The 16,652-nt window shown below is 58.4% G+C and overlaps 1 protein-coding gene and 1 non-coding gene across 2 annotated transcripts; one reads left to right on the top strand and one right to left on the bottom strand.

The window, feature by feature from the left end:
* Positions 1–6,973: 6,973 nt before the first annotated feature.
* SLC27A4 (solute carrier family 27 member 4) lies at positions 6,974–12,961 on the bottom strand. The gene is made up of 12 exons (XM_075716591.1): positions 12,801–12,961; positions 11,736–12,130; positions 10,904–11,062; positions 10,462–10,531; positions 10,262–10,353; positions 9,623–9,732; positions 8,989–9,198; positions 8,615–8,741; positions 8,297–8,434; positions 7,971–8,135; positions 7,361–7,507; positions 6,974–7,131 (listed from the first exon to the last, which is right to left on the bottom strand). The coding sequence occupies exons 1-12, from the start codon at positions 12,959–12,961 to the stop codon at positions 6,974–6,976; spliced, it is 1,932 nt and encodes a 643-aa protein (XP_075572706.1).
* Positions 12,962–16,139: 3,178 nt separating this feature from the next.
* TRNAR-UCU (transfer RNA arginine (anticodon UCU)) lies at positions 16,140–16,229 on the top strand. The gene is given in 2 exon segments: positions 16,140–16,176; positions 16,194–16,229. It is a non-coding gene; the product is annotated as a tRNA-Arg (tRNA).
* Positions 16,230–16,652: the final 423 nt, after the last annotated feature.

Raw genomic sequence — 16,652 nt, forward strand, 5'->3', positions numbered from 1 at the left:
TGCCGTCTTCTCGTTCAAACTCAGGGATGTGTTACTGTGCTTTACTTAAGCTAAACCTCTTTTTTTATACCCAATTTTCCATGCCAGATCCCTCATCTGGTCCCAAGCGTGGAATGGTGCTGGGCAGGAGCGGGTAGCTGTGGTGCTCACCCCAGTTATGCGGGGCAAGAGGCAGCTGACCGGGGTGCTGTGGCTGCACCCGCCTTTCCCCTCCCGCAAAGTCAACTGTGCCAAACAAAAGAACAGGTTGGAAATTGAGCCTGGCAATAAAGAGGGTTTAATTTCTTTTGTCTCAGTCCTGGCTTTTTTTTTTTTTTCCCCCCCCTGCCGTTTGCATGCTTTTTCTCTCCCCTTGAGTGCAGAAGGGGCCTGCCTCTGTCCCTCTGCCAAGGGTTTATTCTGGAGGAAACGGTTTAGGTCGCCATCACGTTTTACAGGGAAACGTGGTTTATAAATACGGCAGGGCCCAGCGCTACGAGGAAACATTTTACCAGAGAGCCCCGAACTGACGATTCAATTATTTTTCAATAAAACATCAGGGGAATGCGCAAACAGCTGCTCGCATCCTTCCACACAGCAAGTCAAACTTCAAGGGGAACAATAGCTGGCGAAAGGGGAGCCATCGCGGAGGCGGTGACAATGGGTTTCCTTACTCGGGGCTTTGTTTGATTTCCCCGTCTCAGTTTTGAACTCCCTCCGCCGGAGAAAGGCGAGGGGGTAGGACAGGGAGAGGGGGAAGCAGGCAGAGGGGAAGGAGGGTCAGTGGGAGTTAAAGCCTTTTGCAGCCTTTCTCTTCCATTCATGTGGTAATTGGGTGTCAAGCAGAGATCAGTAAGATGGAGCCCGGCCTCTGTGCCCGGGTTAAACTGCAGCAGAAAGAAAGCGGGAGCTGAACCGATGGAGGCCTGAATGTCATTAGGGCGGGAGGAAGCGCCTCTCCCCCAGGAGCCCTTCTGCCGGGGTGCTGGGCTGGGGGGGCTGCTTCCCATTCAGGGCATCCCTGAAAGCGGCCAGACAAAGCGGGAGGGCGTCCGAACAATGCCGCACCCCCGGCTCTACCTTCAATAGGGAGCTCTAAACAGGCGTTTAACCTTCAGAATAGCTGAAAGTGATACTCAAAGCTGAGGAGGTGGCTGGCCCGCTGCTGTTAGCCTCTTCCTGCGGCCGAGCCGGAGGCCGCATGGATGGCCGGAGGCGAGGAGAGAGGCTCTCGCTGCCCTCGCTGCCTCGGCCCCGTTGGCAGGGCGCTGGGGTGTGCAGGGCCCTGGGCGGGTCGTGGGAGGTGTCACCTCCAGGGCAGGATCGGACCCCAACTCCTGCTCGGGCTGGCGAGATGCTGGCATCCCTGGGGAGGGCTGCTCAGCGCCCTCGAGGATGGGGCTAGAGGAAGGCAGGGCCGTACCGAGGAGGGGGATGCGGCATAGTAGGGGTCGGACCCCACTTCACAAGCCTGGGATTACTTGGCGAGGGATCTGGGGAGATCTGGGCAACGACCCCCCTCCCGAGCAGGGGGATGTCCTGGCCTCGGACAGTCGCCATCCATCAGCTGTGATTCCTGGGATTGCCAAGTCTATATGGCATGACTCCAGCTGCCCAAAGCTCTCCCAGAGCCTAGCCTGGCATCATTTGTGCCTATGGGTGGGATTTTCCATTAACCAGGAGAAAAGGGGGTCAAAGCCCACGTTATTTTGGAAGGTGGGATTTGCCACTGAAATGGGCCAGGCTCGGAAACAGCAGAGCAGGACCCGTCCCCTGCTCCAGGAGCCTCACCCTGCTGCACAGCCTGGCCACCCCGTGCTGTTCAGGAGCTAAGCAGCAAACAGCCCTAAAGCCATTTGCTTCCCTAGTGAAGCCTTTCTGCTTTAAGGAGAAAAGCTGCCATCCCTGCCCTGCCACACGCAGGATGACGAGATGCAGGCGCTTCCCGTAGACCATCATTTTGATGGAATCTCCTGCAACGCAGCCCCTTCAAACTGGAGGGGGAGAAGCCGTCCCTGGCCCGGCTCCTGGTTACACTGGAACCACTCAGGGGAATCGCATATTTCCATTTCTAAAGAGTGCACCAAAGGACAGGCCCTTCTTTAGTCCAGAATATTTCCCTGTCACTGCTTAAAGGCAAAGCTAGCTCACCAGCATGCGGAGGAGCGGGTGGCTGTCATTGTTTGGGAAGACTCCAGCATGCCAAGAGTGGCAGGAGGAGGCTGGAGAAATGCGGTGTTAAAGATTGTCGCAGGCTTTCTCAGCAGCAGAAATTAATTTCACCCAGAAAGGTCCTGAGCAGCTTGCAAAGCCCCTGCCTGCATTTAGGCTAAAATATGCTCCGGTTTTGCACACCAAGCATGGCCTGGCTGAGCTCAACCTAGAGCTGGAAAAAGATGCTGATCAGAGAGAAAGTTGCAGCATTATTTTTCTTGATATTATTGTCACTGTCCAGGATGCGGGGTCTGGGAGAAGCAGTCATCTCCATGGTGAAAAGTACATTTGGGTTGTAAAGCTCTTTGGCTTTGCTTAAATTAATAGGCTGATAATAACCCAGGAAAGGATTTTAATGTTTTCTTAACCTCATGCAAACAGCTCTTTAAGTATTTTAATTAAAAAAGAATAATACCTCATACCTTTATATATAGTACTTTTATCTATATACAGCTGTTGAGCCAGACTTTAGCTTATTGATCAAAGGAGGTAAGTCTCGCAAGGTGTCTCTAATCATAGAAAGAGGATTCAATTAGCTTCTTCCTTAAAATTTCACAAATAAAAAGAAATTAAAAAAAAATAGACTATGATTAAGCACTGGCTGCTTCTTTCCAAACACCTCTCTGCTGGAAGTGTTTTGTCCCAGCATTGATCCCTGGCTCAGTACTGCACTTGCACTTGTATTCCTGGGCTGAGAGCTTTGGGGACGCTTACACGTAGGCTTCGTTTTTCCAGAGGAGCTGGGACTTTAGAAAGGCCCTGGGATTTCAACCCAAAGCTGACAGCCAGCAGAAAAACTCTAACTGGCATAGCTGGGTTTTGCAGGGAGTCTCAAAGCATTGCCAAGTGCAACACAACACTCCTCAGTAAGGACAAACACAGCGCAGACGGTCAATTGCCCCCAGCCACCAGATCTCCAGCAGGGACCAGAGCCGCTACTTTTAATCCTCCCAATGCTGCAGTGCCAGCAGCATCGCCAGCCAGGGTGGCTCCTTACAGCGTAACTCACAGCTATGAACACACCTTCATGGGGCTCCCCTCTCCCGGGCAAATCCGGCACGGAGGCGTGCGTACATGGTATGTGCACGCCCCAGCCCTCCGGCACGGGCACCGCGCTCCATCGGTACCGCTGAGCTCTGCAGGTCCCCTCTGTCGAAGGCCTGTGCATCAGAGCACCCCGTGCAGTTTGCTGAGCTGTTTCCCAGTCATTCAGCACCCCCCGTCTCCCCAGAACAGCATCTCTCACCTTGGGGGGGGGGCCCATCCTGCTCTTGCCTGTACCCTGCAACTACGACCTTCTTCCCCCTCGCAGCCATCAGGAACACAGGGCTCGGGGTGAGCTCCCTGCTGTGCTCCAGCCAGGTCCCAGCACCTCAGTTGTGTGAGCACCAGCAAGGGCTAAATCCTGCTCCTTGCATGGGCCTCGGCTGTGCCTGTAATCCCCATCCATCTCCAAAACCCAACAATACAAGCCGGTCTCCACTTGATGGGCTTACTTGCAAATAACAGCCATACTTTCATAAGCTTCCAAAGCTATTCGGATCTGCGTTTAACAGGCAGTGCCCTGAATGCAGAATTTGCTTGGGTTTTTTAACCTAACCTGCCCTCAGACAGACAGAAATATAGCTCTGAGCCTTGCCCTGCGGCCCCTCTTCCTTCAGAGCAGCGTTGTGTGCAGGGCAGCACGGCTGCCTCTTCCAGGAGGGGAGAGCAGAGCTCCCATATCCTCCTGTGTCACTTCATCCATCTCCAGACAACAACCCCCAGGGCTGACTTCAGGGAGGCCAAGCTTTCACCCGTTCCCTTTAGCAGAAGGCTGGGTGATGCCGGGCGCTTTGGGTTGCTGCCCACCACCCGCCTGGCACAACGGGGTGACCTCGGTGCTGCTGAAGTCTCTGCCAGGCACAGGCTCTGGTGAGGAGCGCGAGCGGAGGGGAACACCAGAGCCTGGGATCACCACTACCCTCACACCAGCACATTCACCCGTACCCAAAACTTCCTCTCCACCTCCGAACAGGGTCTGACCTATCCTCTGCGCGGGTAACCCCCCTGCTCCCAGTGCCGTGTGCCTCCCCACCGCTTCCCAGGGCTCGGAACCCCCTGGGGGGGCTGTGAGACCCCAGGGGAGCCCCTAAGAGGTCCCCCCTGAGGTGAGATGTTTGCCAAGCCCAGCCTGCCCTCCACTGGCGGCTGCAAGAGGAACAGCGTCCAAAAGTGGGACTGGAGCATCTGCAGAGGCGGCAGCCATGGCTGCACACCCTGCACCAGCCCCCCGAGGCAGGGGGACACCCCCAGGCCCTTAAATATGAACCCCCACAGGCAGAGCCACCTCCTTTGAAGGCTGAGCCCCACGGGCACTGCAGGGCTGTGGGGATGAGGCCTGTTTTCTGCTGAGCTGGGGGGCTGCTTTGGGACAGAGACTGTCCCAGGAGCTGTGCCTTCCAGGAGCAGTGTTGGACCACACTGCTCCTGTCCTCGCCTGTCCCCGTCCCCACCTGGAGCTGGCTGCAGAGGCCAGATGCAGCTCCGAGCTGGGCCTTGCCCAGCGTCACTCTGTCCATTGAATAAGCTAAAGGTTTTAATTTTAGCTTGAGATGCTGGAGAAGCCATCAATTTGAGCATGCCTGAAGGTGCATCTGGTATATAATGGATGCAAATTTCCAGCACTTTTCCTGTCGTGCGTCTCGCCAGGCAACACACTTCACCCAGGCTCAGGCAAGACATTTCTCCCTGCTACCCTCGTACGTGAAGGAGCTGGTTTCTCCTGTCCCCAGGGTTGGATGCAGAGGGTCTAAAAGATGGTTCTGGCCATGAGGGAAGGGGAATGCATACCAGAAAACTTGTCTTCAAGGACAGAAATGAGCTGGGAGGTTAAGTGTGGCCAAACATGGAGAGAAGCAGCAGGAAGAGGAAAGAGAGAACAGGAACGGGGCAGAGGAGCCCGATGCGCCAGGGTAAATAGGGACAACTGGGCCAGGACAAAATGGGATGGCAACGCTGAGAACAGGACCAGGAGAAAGGGGGAGTGGGAAATCAGTGGAGGGGTCTGGGGAGGGTCTCATCAATAGGTTTTTTTTCAAACAGTCATCAAACCCAGCAGCAAGGGGCTTGCTTTCCCCTGCTCCGAGATGAGCTGAAATCTGCACAGGGAGGTCATGCTCTGGAGTGGCAGTTCCCAGTTCCCAAACCGGCACAGTCCCCCGCCTCCCCACACAGAGCAGGGCTGCACAAGGAAGAGGTAGGAAACTCCAGCGTAGCCCATACTCGCATTTAATCGTAAGGACAGGACAGACTGGGGCAGGCAGGTACGTTGGTGTGGAAGCACAGCTGAAAGAGCAGACACACCCTGCCCTCACAAAAGACAGACGTCATTTTAAGGAGTAACCCTGCTAAAAGCATAAAAACAAATCATAAAAAAAAAAAAAGAAACCCCAACCCAGAGTTTTCTCTGGAGCAGACACTTCTGCATGGTCTCCGAGGACTGGAATCGGACATTGCTGCTAAGGCTGTTTCACATCAAACACAACGCAGGGAATTCACATAGCGCAAGTCAGGTGTTTAACATGGACATTTCAGTTCAGGGCCCATCTCCTGCGGTGGAGACAGGGAGGGCTCTTGCAGGAAGGGATGCAGAGCACATGAAGTCAGGCTCTTACAGAGACCACCCTCCGCAGGACCTTCTCTCCCCTAGGCAAGTTGCCTCCTGCATTCAGGGCACAGACATCGCAGCAGGAAAGCCCCGAGAGCTGCTCCGTGGTGCTGAGCACGTTTAAGCAAAGGCAGACCGGGCCCTTCATTCCCACTCTCCCACCTGCTTTCTGCAGGGACGAAGGTGAATGAAACAAGGCTGCATCCATAAAAGGTGAAAGTAAGAGACACACAGAAGTGTCCACAAGATAGCGGGGTTTGCTCATGTCCTTCATGTCCTTCACAAGGCCACAAGGACACAAACAGCTGCACCCACGCTGGATGAGGAGAATCAGTCCCAGATGAGTGTCCCGTCTCCCTGTGAGAGAAAAGGGCTCTCCAAGAGAGGACAGGTCTGGGCTGCTCCTCCACCTACTGCACAAACCCGGGACACATTCAAAAATACAGACAATAAATTAAGATTGGAAAAAAAAAAAAGTCAGCATGTATAATATATATATATAATATAATATAATGTGTGTGTGATTGTGAAAAATAGAAATGTCATCCCCAGGAGAGAGCAAGGCATGGCAGAAACACATCCCTGTCCCTCTCCCGAGCCCAGCACTACCCTGCTCCCATGATTCACAGCAGAAACACACCAGCGGGGCCATGCAGGGGTTGCGCCTGGCACCCAGCTTCCCTCTGCCAGTGGGGGCCCTGTGCCAAGGAGGAGCTGGCTGCTTGGTGGAAGAGTGGGGAAAGAGCCCAGCACTGGTCCCTTCATGGCCTTCACAAGGAAGGGTTGCTGCAGGCAGGAAAAGGGAAGGAAAGACAGGAAAAGCAAAGTGGAATGGCAGGGGCACCCCACCCCTCCTCAACTGGCCGGGGCCCTGCCCCTCCTATGGCACGGGATCACCACCACTGTACCAAATAGAAAATAAAGCCATAATGAGTCTATGCTTTGGTATGTAACCGCCCCCCTCCCCTTGATCCCCACTGTGTTCCCCCCAAACCATTATCTGTAAAACTCATCAAATAAAACCTCTAGCGTGCCTTTATATCGCTCCTTGAACCTTTTCTTCCCCAGCGGCTGCCTTGCCCCCATCTCCCCACCAAGATTCGGGGAGGTGCCTTGCTTGAGCCCCACCAGTTACAGTTTCTGCTGTCCTGACTGGATCCTGCTGAACGCTGCCTGGTCCAACGGCAGGTAGCGGCCTTCCCTGGCGTCCAGGAAGTACAATCTGTCCTTCACCAGCGCGGGGTCAAAGCCCTGCTTCCGCAGCTCCATCTTCTGGAACTTGTAAGTGCCTGGAGCAGGGAGAGAAAAAGGAATGAGGGGTCACTGGCTGCACACGCTCCCATCTCCACCGCCCCTGTACTGCCCCAGACCCAGCCTTGCACCCCCACGCCTCCAAACCACCAGAGGGACTGGCGAGGGGCTCTGTGGGGCAGACCTGACCCTATCTCAGATCGGCCTCCGTAACCAGGTTTCTCCCCCAGCTCCGCGCCCAGTGCGAGCGTGCACGCCATGGCTCACTTGTCTTGGAGACTTCGTGCAGGAACCGCAGGAAGACGGGCCGTGCGTACAATGGCAGGGCCTTTTTCAGCTCCCTGGCAAAGCCTTCTAGGTCACAGGAGTTTTCCGGGTCGGCGATGGCTGCCATTCCTGCCTTCCCTTCTATCCCTAAGAGGCAGAGAAGAAGGGAGAGCACTCAGACACACTATCCCTGTAGCATCATCTCCCCCTGCCCCACACCAGCAAGGCCTCTGGCACAGACCCCGCTTTGTACCAACGCGCTGGTGTGTCCAGCTGTGTCACTGGCTGTGTCACCAGCCTGCGGCTAAGGCTGCCAGCGACACCCTGCGGTCACGGTCACCTCCTCCCAGAGGAGGCACTTGCAGCCTGTCTAGAAAGGCTGCAGGGTCCTTCCAAACCAGCCAGAATCAGACCAAAGCTTGAGAGAGGGAGGGAACCCTCTGGTTCCTGCTAGGCACATCCCCAGTGGCCTCTTCCCAGCTCGCCCATGGGGAGCCTCGGTCCACCCTCTTGCAAAAGGACACGTCAATCTGGACGTGGAGGACACGCTCACATTCAAGTGTCAGAGGCCCACCTGCCTCTTCCGATCATCCTCTCCCCTTTCAGCTACCTGGGATCTCCACCCCATAAACCACCACGTCCGTCAGGTTGAGGATGCGGCTCAGCGTCCCCTCCACCTCTGTGGTGGAGACATTCTCCCCCTTCCAGCGGAATGTGTCCCCAGTGCGGTCCCGGAAGTACATGTAACCATATTTGTCCATCACCAGGACATCTCCTACAGGAAAGCGAGGAACAGGGAAAAATGAGGTGTCAGAGGGGCTAGGAGCAACCCTGGAGCACCTCAGGGCAGTGCCACTAGCCTGGGACAGCCCCCAAGCCCACCCAGGTACCCTTCTCCTCTGCTCTCAGCAGACGGAAGGGCCCTGCTTGCCTCACCTGTGAGATAGGCAGCGTCCCCTTTTGTAAACACGTCCCTGGCGATCTTCTTGCTGGTGGCTGACTGATTCAGGTAGCCGTCAAAGTGCTGCAAGGGATTGCTCTTGACAATGCGGCCCACCAGCTGCCCCGGCTCCCCTGCAGGAAGAAAAGGGGGGATGAAGGGGGGAAGCAACCACCCACACCCAAGCAAAAAGGGTGTCTAATGGGGTTGGTGGGGTTTAACAGAGCAGAGACTCAAACCTAGGTAAACTATCTTGAAGTATTGGGAAAGACTCACACAGGGCTGAAAAGACTTATCTCTGTGGTTGCCCTCACCTGGTTTGCAGTGGATACAGACACCATCCGGCCCCCGGATCAGCTCCATGGTGTCTTCATCCACCCGCACCAAGCTAATGGGATACACCCCTGGTAGGATCCTGCTGTTGAAGCCGCACGACCCAACCTAGGATGGAAAGAGCTCAGAGCCATGGGTAGCAGGGACATCTCTCCTGCCCTGAGCCCGCTGCCCACGCCCATCCAGGATACCAGAGAGCTGGCACTGCACAACAGCCAAAACCCCTCCAGGCAGATGGCAACCCACGCCAAGCCTCTTGGAGCACGAAACCGGGAGCAAACAGCCTGTCTGGGTTTCCAACTCTGCCCAGGGCAGCAAGCACCCTCTGGACATGGGGAGGGTGGTGGGGCCTTACATTGTTGTCGAAGTTTCCCAGGCTGCAGTTGCACTCAGTGGCCCCATAGAACTCGGCCACCTGGGCGATGCCGAAGCGAGCCATGAACTCCCGCCAGATGGAGGCACGCAGCCCGTTGCCCAGCGCCATGCGCACCCGGTGCTGCCGCTCCACCTCCTGGTACGGCTGGTTCAGCAGGTAGCGGCAGATCTCCCCGATGTACTGCACAATCTGGGAGGGATGGAAAGACTCACTAGGACCCCTCCGCCAGACCCCGGGGTGTTTGGGATTTCTTCAGGGCAGGTAGGAATGGCACAACATGGCCAAAGTCCCCTAAAGAGGATGCGGTAAAACCCAGGAGTTCTAGTAGCTCGTCTAGCGCCTGTCTCTCCCTGGTTAACCCACTCCTCCAGTCTGTGAAACCTATCCAAGACCTCCTGGCTAATGCTGGAGTGCGGGAAGGGTTTGGATATGTGGAGTTACCACCCCAGGTGGGAAGGACACAGCCCCACCACCTTGGAAGCTGGTTTGGGATGGACAGGCAGAACCAGACCAGGCCTCTCCATCTTCTAGCAGCTGGCCTCTCCCCAGTACGGCACAGATCCCCAGCCTCCACTCCCCAGTCCTGGCTGGCCTCTTTGCCTCACAGCCTCACCGTGCAGTTGTATTTCACGCAGTCCTCCCAAAAGTGCGAGGCTGAGAACTTCTTGCGGATGACAATCGTCATGCCCTGCAGCAGGCACTGCCCAACTCCCACGATGTTCCCTGTGGAGAGGCAGCCAGGGGAGCCCTCAGTCCCCAGAGACCTCCAGCCCAGCCCTCTCAGGGAGAGGCCTGGCAGGGCAAGGCGGAGGCCATGCGCTGGCTCACCGCAGATGGGTGTTCACCTAGCCAAAGCCCCCAGGACCACAGGCACCAGGGAGGAGACACGTGGCAGCGAGATCAGGGGCAGCGCTTTGCACCTAGATGTCCCAGCATGTCTCAGCCAGCCAGCCAGGCACCGCTTACCCTTCCCCCTGACTTTCCACATGGAGCAACAATAAGGTACAGCTATTCCAAAGCCAGGCTAGGAGCTGGGATAACCCCCCCCTCCACACGCTCCCCACTCCAAAGGTCAGCCAGATCATTTCTTGGCTCCCAGGGAAAAAGCAGAAAGCCTCAGTCAGACACTGCCAGCAACAGCAAGCTCCTACTTGACATGGAGATTGCTGGACCAGCCTCCAGCCTGAGCCCTGGGCTTGGCTGAGGGGAAGAGACGGTCCCGGCACGCAGCGCTCCATACGGCACACGTTACCTGCAGCATGGTAGAGTGGGAGGCAGTCATACATCACATCATCAGGCCTCATGCGAAAACCATAAAAAACTAAGCTGGACATGCGGAAGTACCTGGGCGGGAAGGTGAAGGGACATGTCAGCAGCAGGGCCAGAGGTGCTGTGCTAGGACAGGGCAGAGCTCAGCTCCGTCCTCCCCCGAGCCCCTGCTCACAGCCTTACCGGCAGTTCACCACAATGGCAGCCTTGGGCAGCCCCGTCGTGCCAGAGGTGTAGATGTAGAAGAGTTTATCTGGAGAGCAATGAGGAGGCAAGGTCACATACCCAATCTAGTAGCTGGCTGAACCGGGAGAGGGGGACAAGTCAAATTTATACACTCTGCTCATGCCAGTTGAGACAAAACTTTGTTATGTGGCAGCACCAAGAACATGCTGGGTTCACCCTGGGTAGATCAGGTCTGTTGGACACATGGAGGACACAACAGGATACTGGCTCCACACAGGGCCAGGCTTCAGACACCGGAGTAATACCCATCCCAAACACCCCAGGCCCCGCTGCAGACGTCTGCCATTGGCATCCTGAGCAGATGTTCTTGCCAGTGTTGTAACCAACTGATCCACAAAAACACCACTGCGAATTTTGCCTCCAAGACCTGACCACGTACCAAGAAAGCCCTTATCAGGGGGGATTGGCTGGTGCCGCTGGGCCATCTGCAGGAGGGGGTCCAGGTGTTTTGCATCAGGAAGCATGGACTCAGGGTTTCCTTCCCCAGACCAGAAGAGATAGATAGATTTCTTCAGGGAGGGCTGCACTTCCTGCATTGCTGAGAAAGTAAAGGGGAGAGATGGGGAAAGACTGCAGGGTGGTTAAAACACAGAGACCCCCTGACTCCCAGACAGTCTCAGGGAGACATTTGCCCCAGGTAGCAGTACCCTCACTGTGCTCAGCAGAGTCCCCAAAGGGCTGACTTCCCAGGCGGATGTCGTTCCCATGATTAACAGATACTGGGGCCTCTTCAGGGACTAGAAGATCCTGTTCTCCACCTCTCCCCAGCCAAAACCTCTTTGGTGCCAAGAGGTCTGTTGACACCATCAACCTCAGAGGCGTGGGCCGAAACACTTGAGGAGCTGCAGCCAAGGTGCTGCAGGGATATGGCTAACAGCCGCAGAGAGTGAGGGGAGGCTCGTCCCATGCAGCGGGGCAGGCCCAGCCCAGCCCAGGGCTCCACGCAGGGGATGGACCCAAGAGGCACAAGGAAGGATCCTCACACCCAGGCTGGCCTGCTTGGGAGCCAGACAGCACTGAACTCCAGATTCTGCCCAGCTCCAGATCCTGCCCAGTGGCCAAAGGGACTAACAAGAAAAAAACCAGATCCAATTCCAACTACCCACTCTCTTCCAGATCCCTGCTCTGTGGTGGGCAGGAAAGGAGCACTAAATCCATTGACACGCTCCCCCAAGTTCAGAGCACTCCTGACGCATCTGCCTACCCCTCACCTTCCATCATCTCCACCCCAAAAACCACAGCCTTGGAGTTGGAGATGGTGATGCAGTGCAGCAAGGCCTCCATGCGCAGGTGGGAATTCACAAGGGCTGTCTCCACCCCAATCTTGGCCAAGCCGAGCCACAGCCCCACGTACTGATTGCGGGACTCCATGAAAAGAGCCACCACGTCACCAGAGCGGAAGCCTTGGCCGTGGAAAAAATTGGCCACCCGGTTGGAGTACTCATCCAGCTGCCGGAACGTCCAGCTCTCGCCTGTGCCTTGGAAAATCAGCGCCGTCTTCTCCGGATACTTGCTCGCAGTCTTCTGGAAGATCTTGGCAATTGTGTTCTTCTCCCTCAAGTGCCTCCATACCTGCCACTTCACCCGCAACAGGACCAGCCCCGTGCTGCCAAAGGAAGGGGAGCAAGAGGGCAGCTGCTCAGTGACCCCTGCAAAACCACTTCCTCCAGCAAAGCCAGCACAGCATGAGGACCGTGCTAGGAGCTGCAATAGCCCAGCACTGCTCCAGGCCCTACTCTAGGTCAGCAGCAGCTCTGGGTGCTCCCCTGAGCCACATGGACATAGGCAGAGGTCCTCTGCAAATATGCTTATAGCCAGGAACTGATGGAGGCCAGGGAGAGATGTGTTTTGGAAGGCTGCAAACAGGGATGTCCCTGATCAAAGGGGCATCTTTGAACCTCAGGTGCTCTCCAAGAGATTCCACCACTTCCTCCCCACAAATCCTTGCCCATAGCTAGCACAGCCTGGTACCAACTCAGAACTGACCCTGCACAGACACCTGGTGCCACGCCAGCAGCTTTAGGGACAGGGTGAAGTACAAGGACAGTCACTAGACTTCAAACTCAGCTGAAATCTATCTTTCCTGTGAAAACTTTGCCCGAGAGTTTGGAGCCACCCAGCCACAGCAGAGGGAGATCTCCTTCCAGCTGGGCCGGGTGCCAGCAGAAACCTGGAGCTGTACACAGAGCTGGGGGCTGTGCTCACACATGCACTGGGGCAGAGCAGTGGGCCAGGGGGAGGGTGGATGGTTGGGCCATCCCAGCCACGACACCTACGTGACGTCCCTTCGTATTGTCTTGATGAATATGAGGAAGAAGTCCCATCCGCCGGATCCCAGGTAGAAGATGAAGAGAGCGGGGATGGCCTGGGCCCAGGACAGCTCCAGACTGACTCTGAAGAACAGCAGCAGTGCTGCAAAAGCAGCCAGACGCAGCATCGTGGCCTGCAGAGAGAGCGAAACCACGGCCATCAACCCATGCACACTGGACTCGGTGATAACAAACCAACGGGCGGGGGATGCGTTAGCAGCCCCCAATTTCCTGGATGAGGTCCCTGAGTCACCACTCCTCCTGACAGTGAGAACATAACCCAGCAGCCCAGAGCTCCCACAGACGTGACTTTACTGGACCTTGGAGATGGCCTCCAATTAAGCCACCAGCACAGCACTGCTTAGTGCCAGCTGAGAGCCTGGTCATTCCCACCTGGGTAGCCACATCCTGCACACCAGCCAGGGGCATGGCCACACCCCAGCGGCACGAGATGCAGGGTAAAGTCACTTCACGGATGTGGGAGCAGAGTCATGGCAGGAGACCTTGTACAGATGTTTGGCAGGCACCAGGGTGATACCAGGCAGGCCTGGCTCAGCCCCTCACCTCCAGCCTGACAAAGCCCAGCTCCAAATTCCTCCCTACCCCAAGGATCCTTCCATCCCCATAACCCAGGTCTCCCTGTCCCCCCGCACCAGCTCTCCTGCATGCCTGGCTCCAGGACAGCCAGCATGGCTGGTGGGAGAGCGCAGCTTCACACGCTCCTTGACACAGCTCAGACAGGAACAGGGACAGGAAACTCAGTCCTTTGAGCTCTGCTCGTGTTTGCAAACCCTCATGTCAGCGGGCAGTTTCCTGGCCTGGCTCTGCTGGAGGCACTACCAGAGCGGGTCGGGGACGAGGCCAGGCACAGGCACGTCCTGGCCAGGCTGGAGTGGGCAGAACAAGGGCTGTCACTGCTGCCAGGAGCACCCAGACCCCTGCCCCATCCCCTGTAGACAGCAACTCAGTCTCTGGTACTTGTCCCCCAAAAACAGCACCTCTGTCCCCATCTCAAACACACCCCAGATGTGGCTCTGAGACTCACAGGAGACTGCGATCTAGCAAAGGCTCTTTTTGGGCTACAGCATCGGGCAGAGGAAAGTGACAGCGATGTCACCCTCGCAGCTCGAGGGCTCCTAGATAAAACTGGTCCTTCCTGGCATGGATGCAGGCTGAAGAGGAAGGAAACACTCACGTTGTTTCCGTTTCCCTCTTGAAGGTGGATTCACTGATCCAAAGCTGGCAGCCCTGAGTGGACTCTGCTACAGCCGGTGGGGCCAGGAGCCACGCTTGTGGCTTTCCCTCTGCTCCATGCAGTTCCCCCAGGTCCGGGGAGCCTCTGTGGATTTGGTACGAGATGCTGGCAGGGTAGGAACCAAGGCAGTGCCACGTGGTCACCGTGCCCTGGCATGTCACGCAGGCTGTCTCACCTCCGAGCCGTGCCACTGGCAGCAGGCAGGGATGCACCAGAGCACAAGATGCCACTCCCGGGTGGGGGCCTGGGGACATCCTTCAATCCGTAGACCCTGCCCAGACATCCCCCCTCATGCCAGCAGCCTCTGAGCTCTCTCTACCAAACACCTCCCAAGCCTGAGGTCCCACAACACAGTCCCTCAGCCTTTGAGCAGGGCAGGACCCACCGCATTTTTGCCTAGGAGCCTCTCTCTGCAGTTAAACAGGGCAACTCTTAGATCACCATCAAACTACTATGCCTCGGCCAAGACCTGGGCCCTTCATTACACACTCACATCAAACAGACAGACGTAGGGAGCTGGCGGTGGGGGAGCCACACTCTGTGTGTGCAGCAAGGCGCTTAATCTCCCACTTGAAGGCAAGACAGGCCCAGACAGGCCCCTGTTATCCTCTGCTCACATCTCTGCCTCACACCGGCACGGCTGGTGCCTCCCACCAAGAGATAACCGGTCATTACTGAGAGATAACCGGTGAGAGATTACCGGTGCATTACTGCCAGAGACCTCCAGCCCTGCCGTTAAGGATTCAGGTCTTGTCTAGCTGCATCAGCACAGAGAAAATTAAGACCTGCCTGTAGCACCACAGCCAGCAGGCACGAAGGCAAACCGCAGGGACCCATCACCCGGGGGGCACAGAGACCAGAGGAGAGCTGGGGAGATGGACCAGCCTGGGGAGCAGGTCACAGGGTGGGGAATGACAGGCAGGCGACAAAGCTCCAAGAAGCCCCAGCACTGACGGTCAAGCACCAGGGGCTGGGAGATCCCCAGAGGCATCTCTGCAGCATGGGCAGCTGGGGAGGCACCTGTCCCCCGACTTGGCCCTGGGCAGGGTGACGGGGATGAGCCCGCCGGCCCCGGGGAAGGACGGGGAGGGCGAAACGGGGTTCCCCCCGTTTCGCCCTCCCCGTCCTTCCCCGGGGCCGGCGGGCTCATCCCCAGCAGGGAGGACCAGCAGCACAGCCCCAGCCCCATATGAGGGGGCAGAAGGCCCGTGAAGCCCATGAGGGCCTCGCAGCGGGGCTGCAGCCGGGACCCTCCTCCCCTAACCCCGGCCAGGCCCGGGAACCGCCCGGGGAGAGCCGGTATCCGCATGGGGAGCCCCACAGCCCGCTGAGGAGGAACCCATGGGGCTGAGGGGCCCCGGTACCCCCCGCGGTGCCTCAGGAGGAGACCGCGGGGCTGAGGGGCCCCGGTACCGCCCGCGGTGCCTCACGAAGGGACCGCGGGGCTGAGGGACCCCGGTACCGCCCGCGGTGCCTCAGGAGGAGACCGCGGGGCTGAGGGGCCCCGGTACCGCCCGCGGTGCCTCACGAAGGGACCGCGGGGCTGAGGGACCCCGGTACCGCCCGCGGTGCCTCAGGAGGAGACCGCGGGGCTGAGGGGCCCCGGTACCGCCCGCGGTGCCTCAGGAGGAGACCGCGGGGCTGAGGGGCCCCGGTACCGCCCGCGGTGCCTCAGGAGGAGACCGTGGGCCGCGGCGGCCCCGCCCGGCCGCCCGCGGGGAGACAGCGTGGCCGCCGCGGCGGAGCAGAGCGGCGCCGGGAGGTCACGGAAGGGGAGGACGGTGCCGCGCTCTTACCGGGCTCCGGCGCGTCCGCTGCGGCCCGGCCACCTGCACCGGGAGCGGGAGCGAGGCCCGCCCGCCGCTGCGGCACGGGGCGGGGCGCGCAGCGGGGCCCGCCGGGAGCTGTAGTCCCGCCCGGCGGCAGCGGCCCGGCCCCGCGGCGGCGGCGGCGGCTGCGGTCCCGGGCGACGGCGGGGCGCGGGGCGGGGCGGGGCGGGGCGCGGGGCGGCGCGGCGGGAAGAGGCGGTGAGGGCGGCGGGGCAGAGCGAGGGCTCTGTGGCGCAATGGATAGCGCATTGGACTTCTAGCGTGGTGACGGGAGTCATTCAAAGGTTGTGGGTTCGAGTCCCACCAGAGTCGCATTTTGCCGCCGGGGCGCAGGCGATCGCTCTCGGGGTTCCGCGGCCGCAATGGGCCGGGGGGAGCCGCCACCCCCGGCCGCTGCCGCCACGCAGGAGCCCGGCTGCCCTCCGCAGACGGCGGGGAGGGGGAGCCCCGTTTTCGGGGCAGGGCCCGGGGACGTGGGGACAGACCCACGCGGGGAGAGGAGCCCCGGGACACGGCCCTCCCGGGGATTTACGGATGCGCATCGACCCCGGTGGGCCCACCCGCAGTTCTGCAGCAGCATCACCTCCTTCGGTAGTCGGTTATCGCAGCCCCAAAACGGCCCCGGCAGCACGGGCACAGACCACTGCTGGTGGCAGTGGCGGAGCTGCCACTTGTCCGCAGCAAACGTATCCCCCCAAAAAATGCGTTTTCGCATGGCTTGTGTCTGACCTGCCC

This window comes from Pelecanus crispus, chromosome 9 (assembly GCF_030463565.1).
Source record: "Pelecanus crispus isolate bPelCri1 chromosome 9, bPelCri1.pri, whole genome shotgun sequence".
Lineage (NCBI taxonomy): Eukaryota > Metazoa > Chordata > Aves > Pelecaniformes > Pelecanidae > Pelecanus > Pelecanus crispus.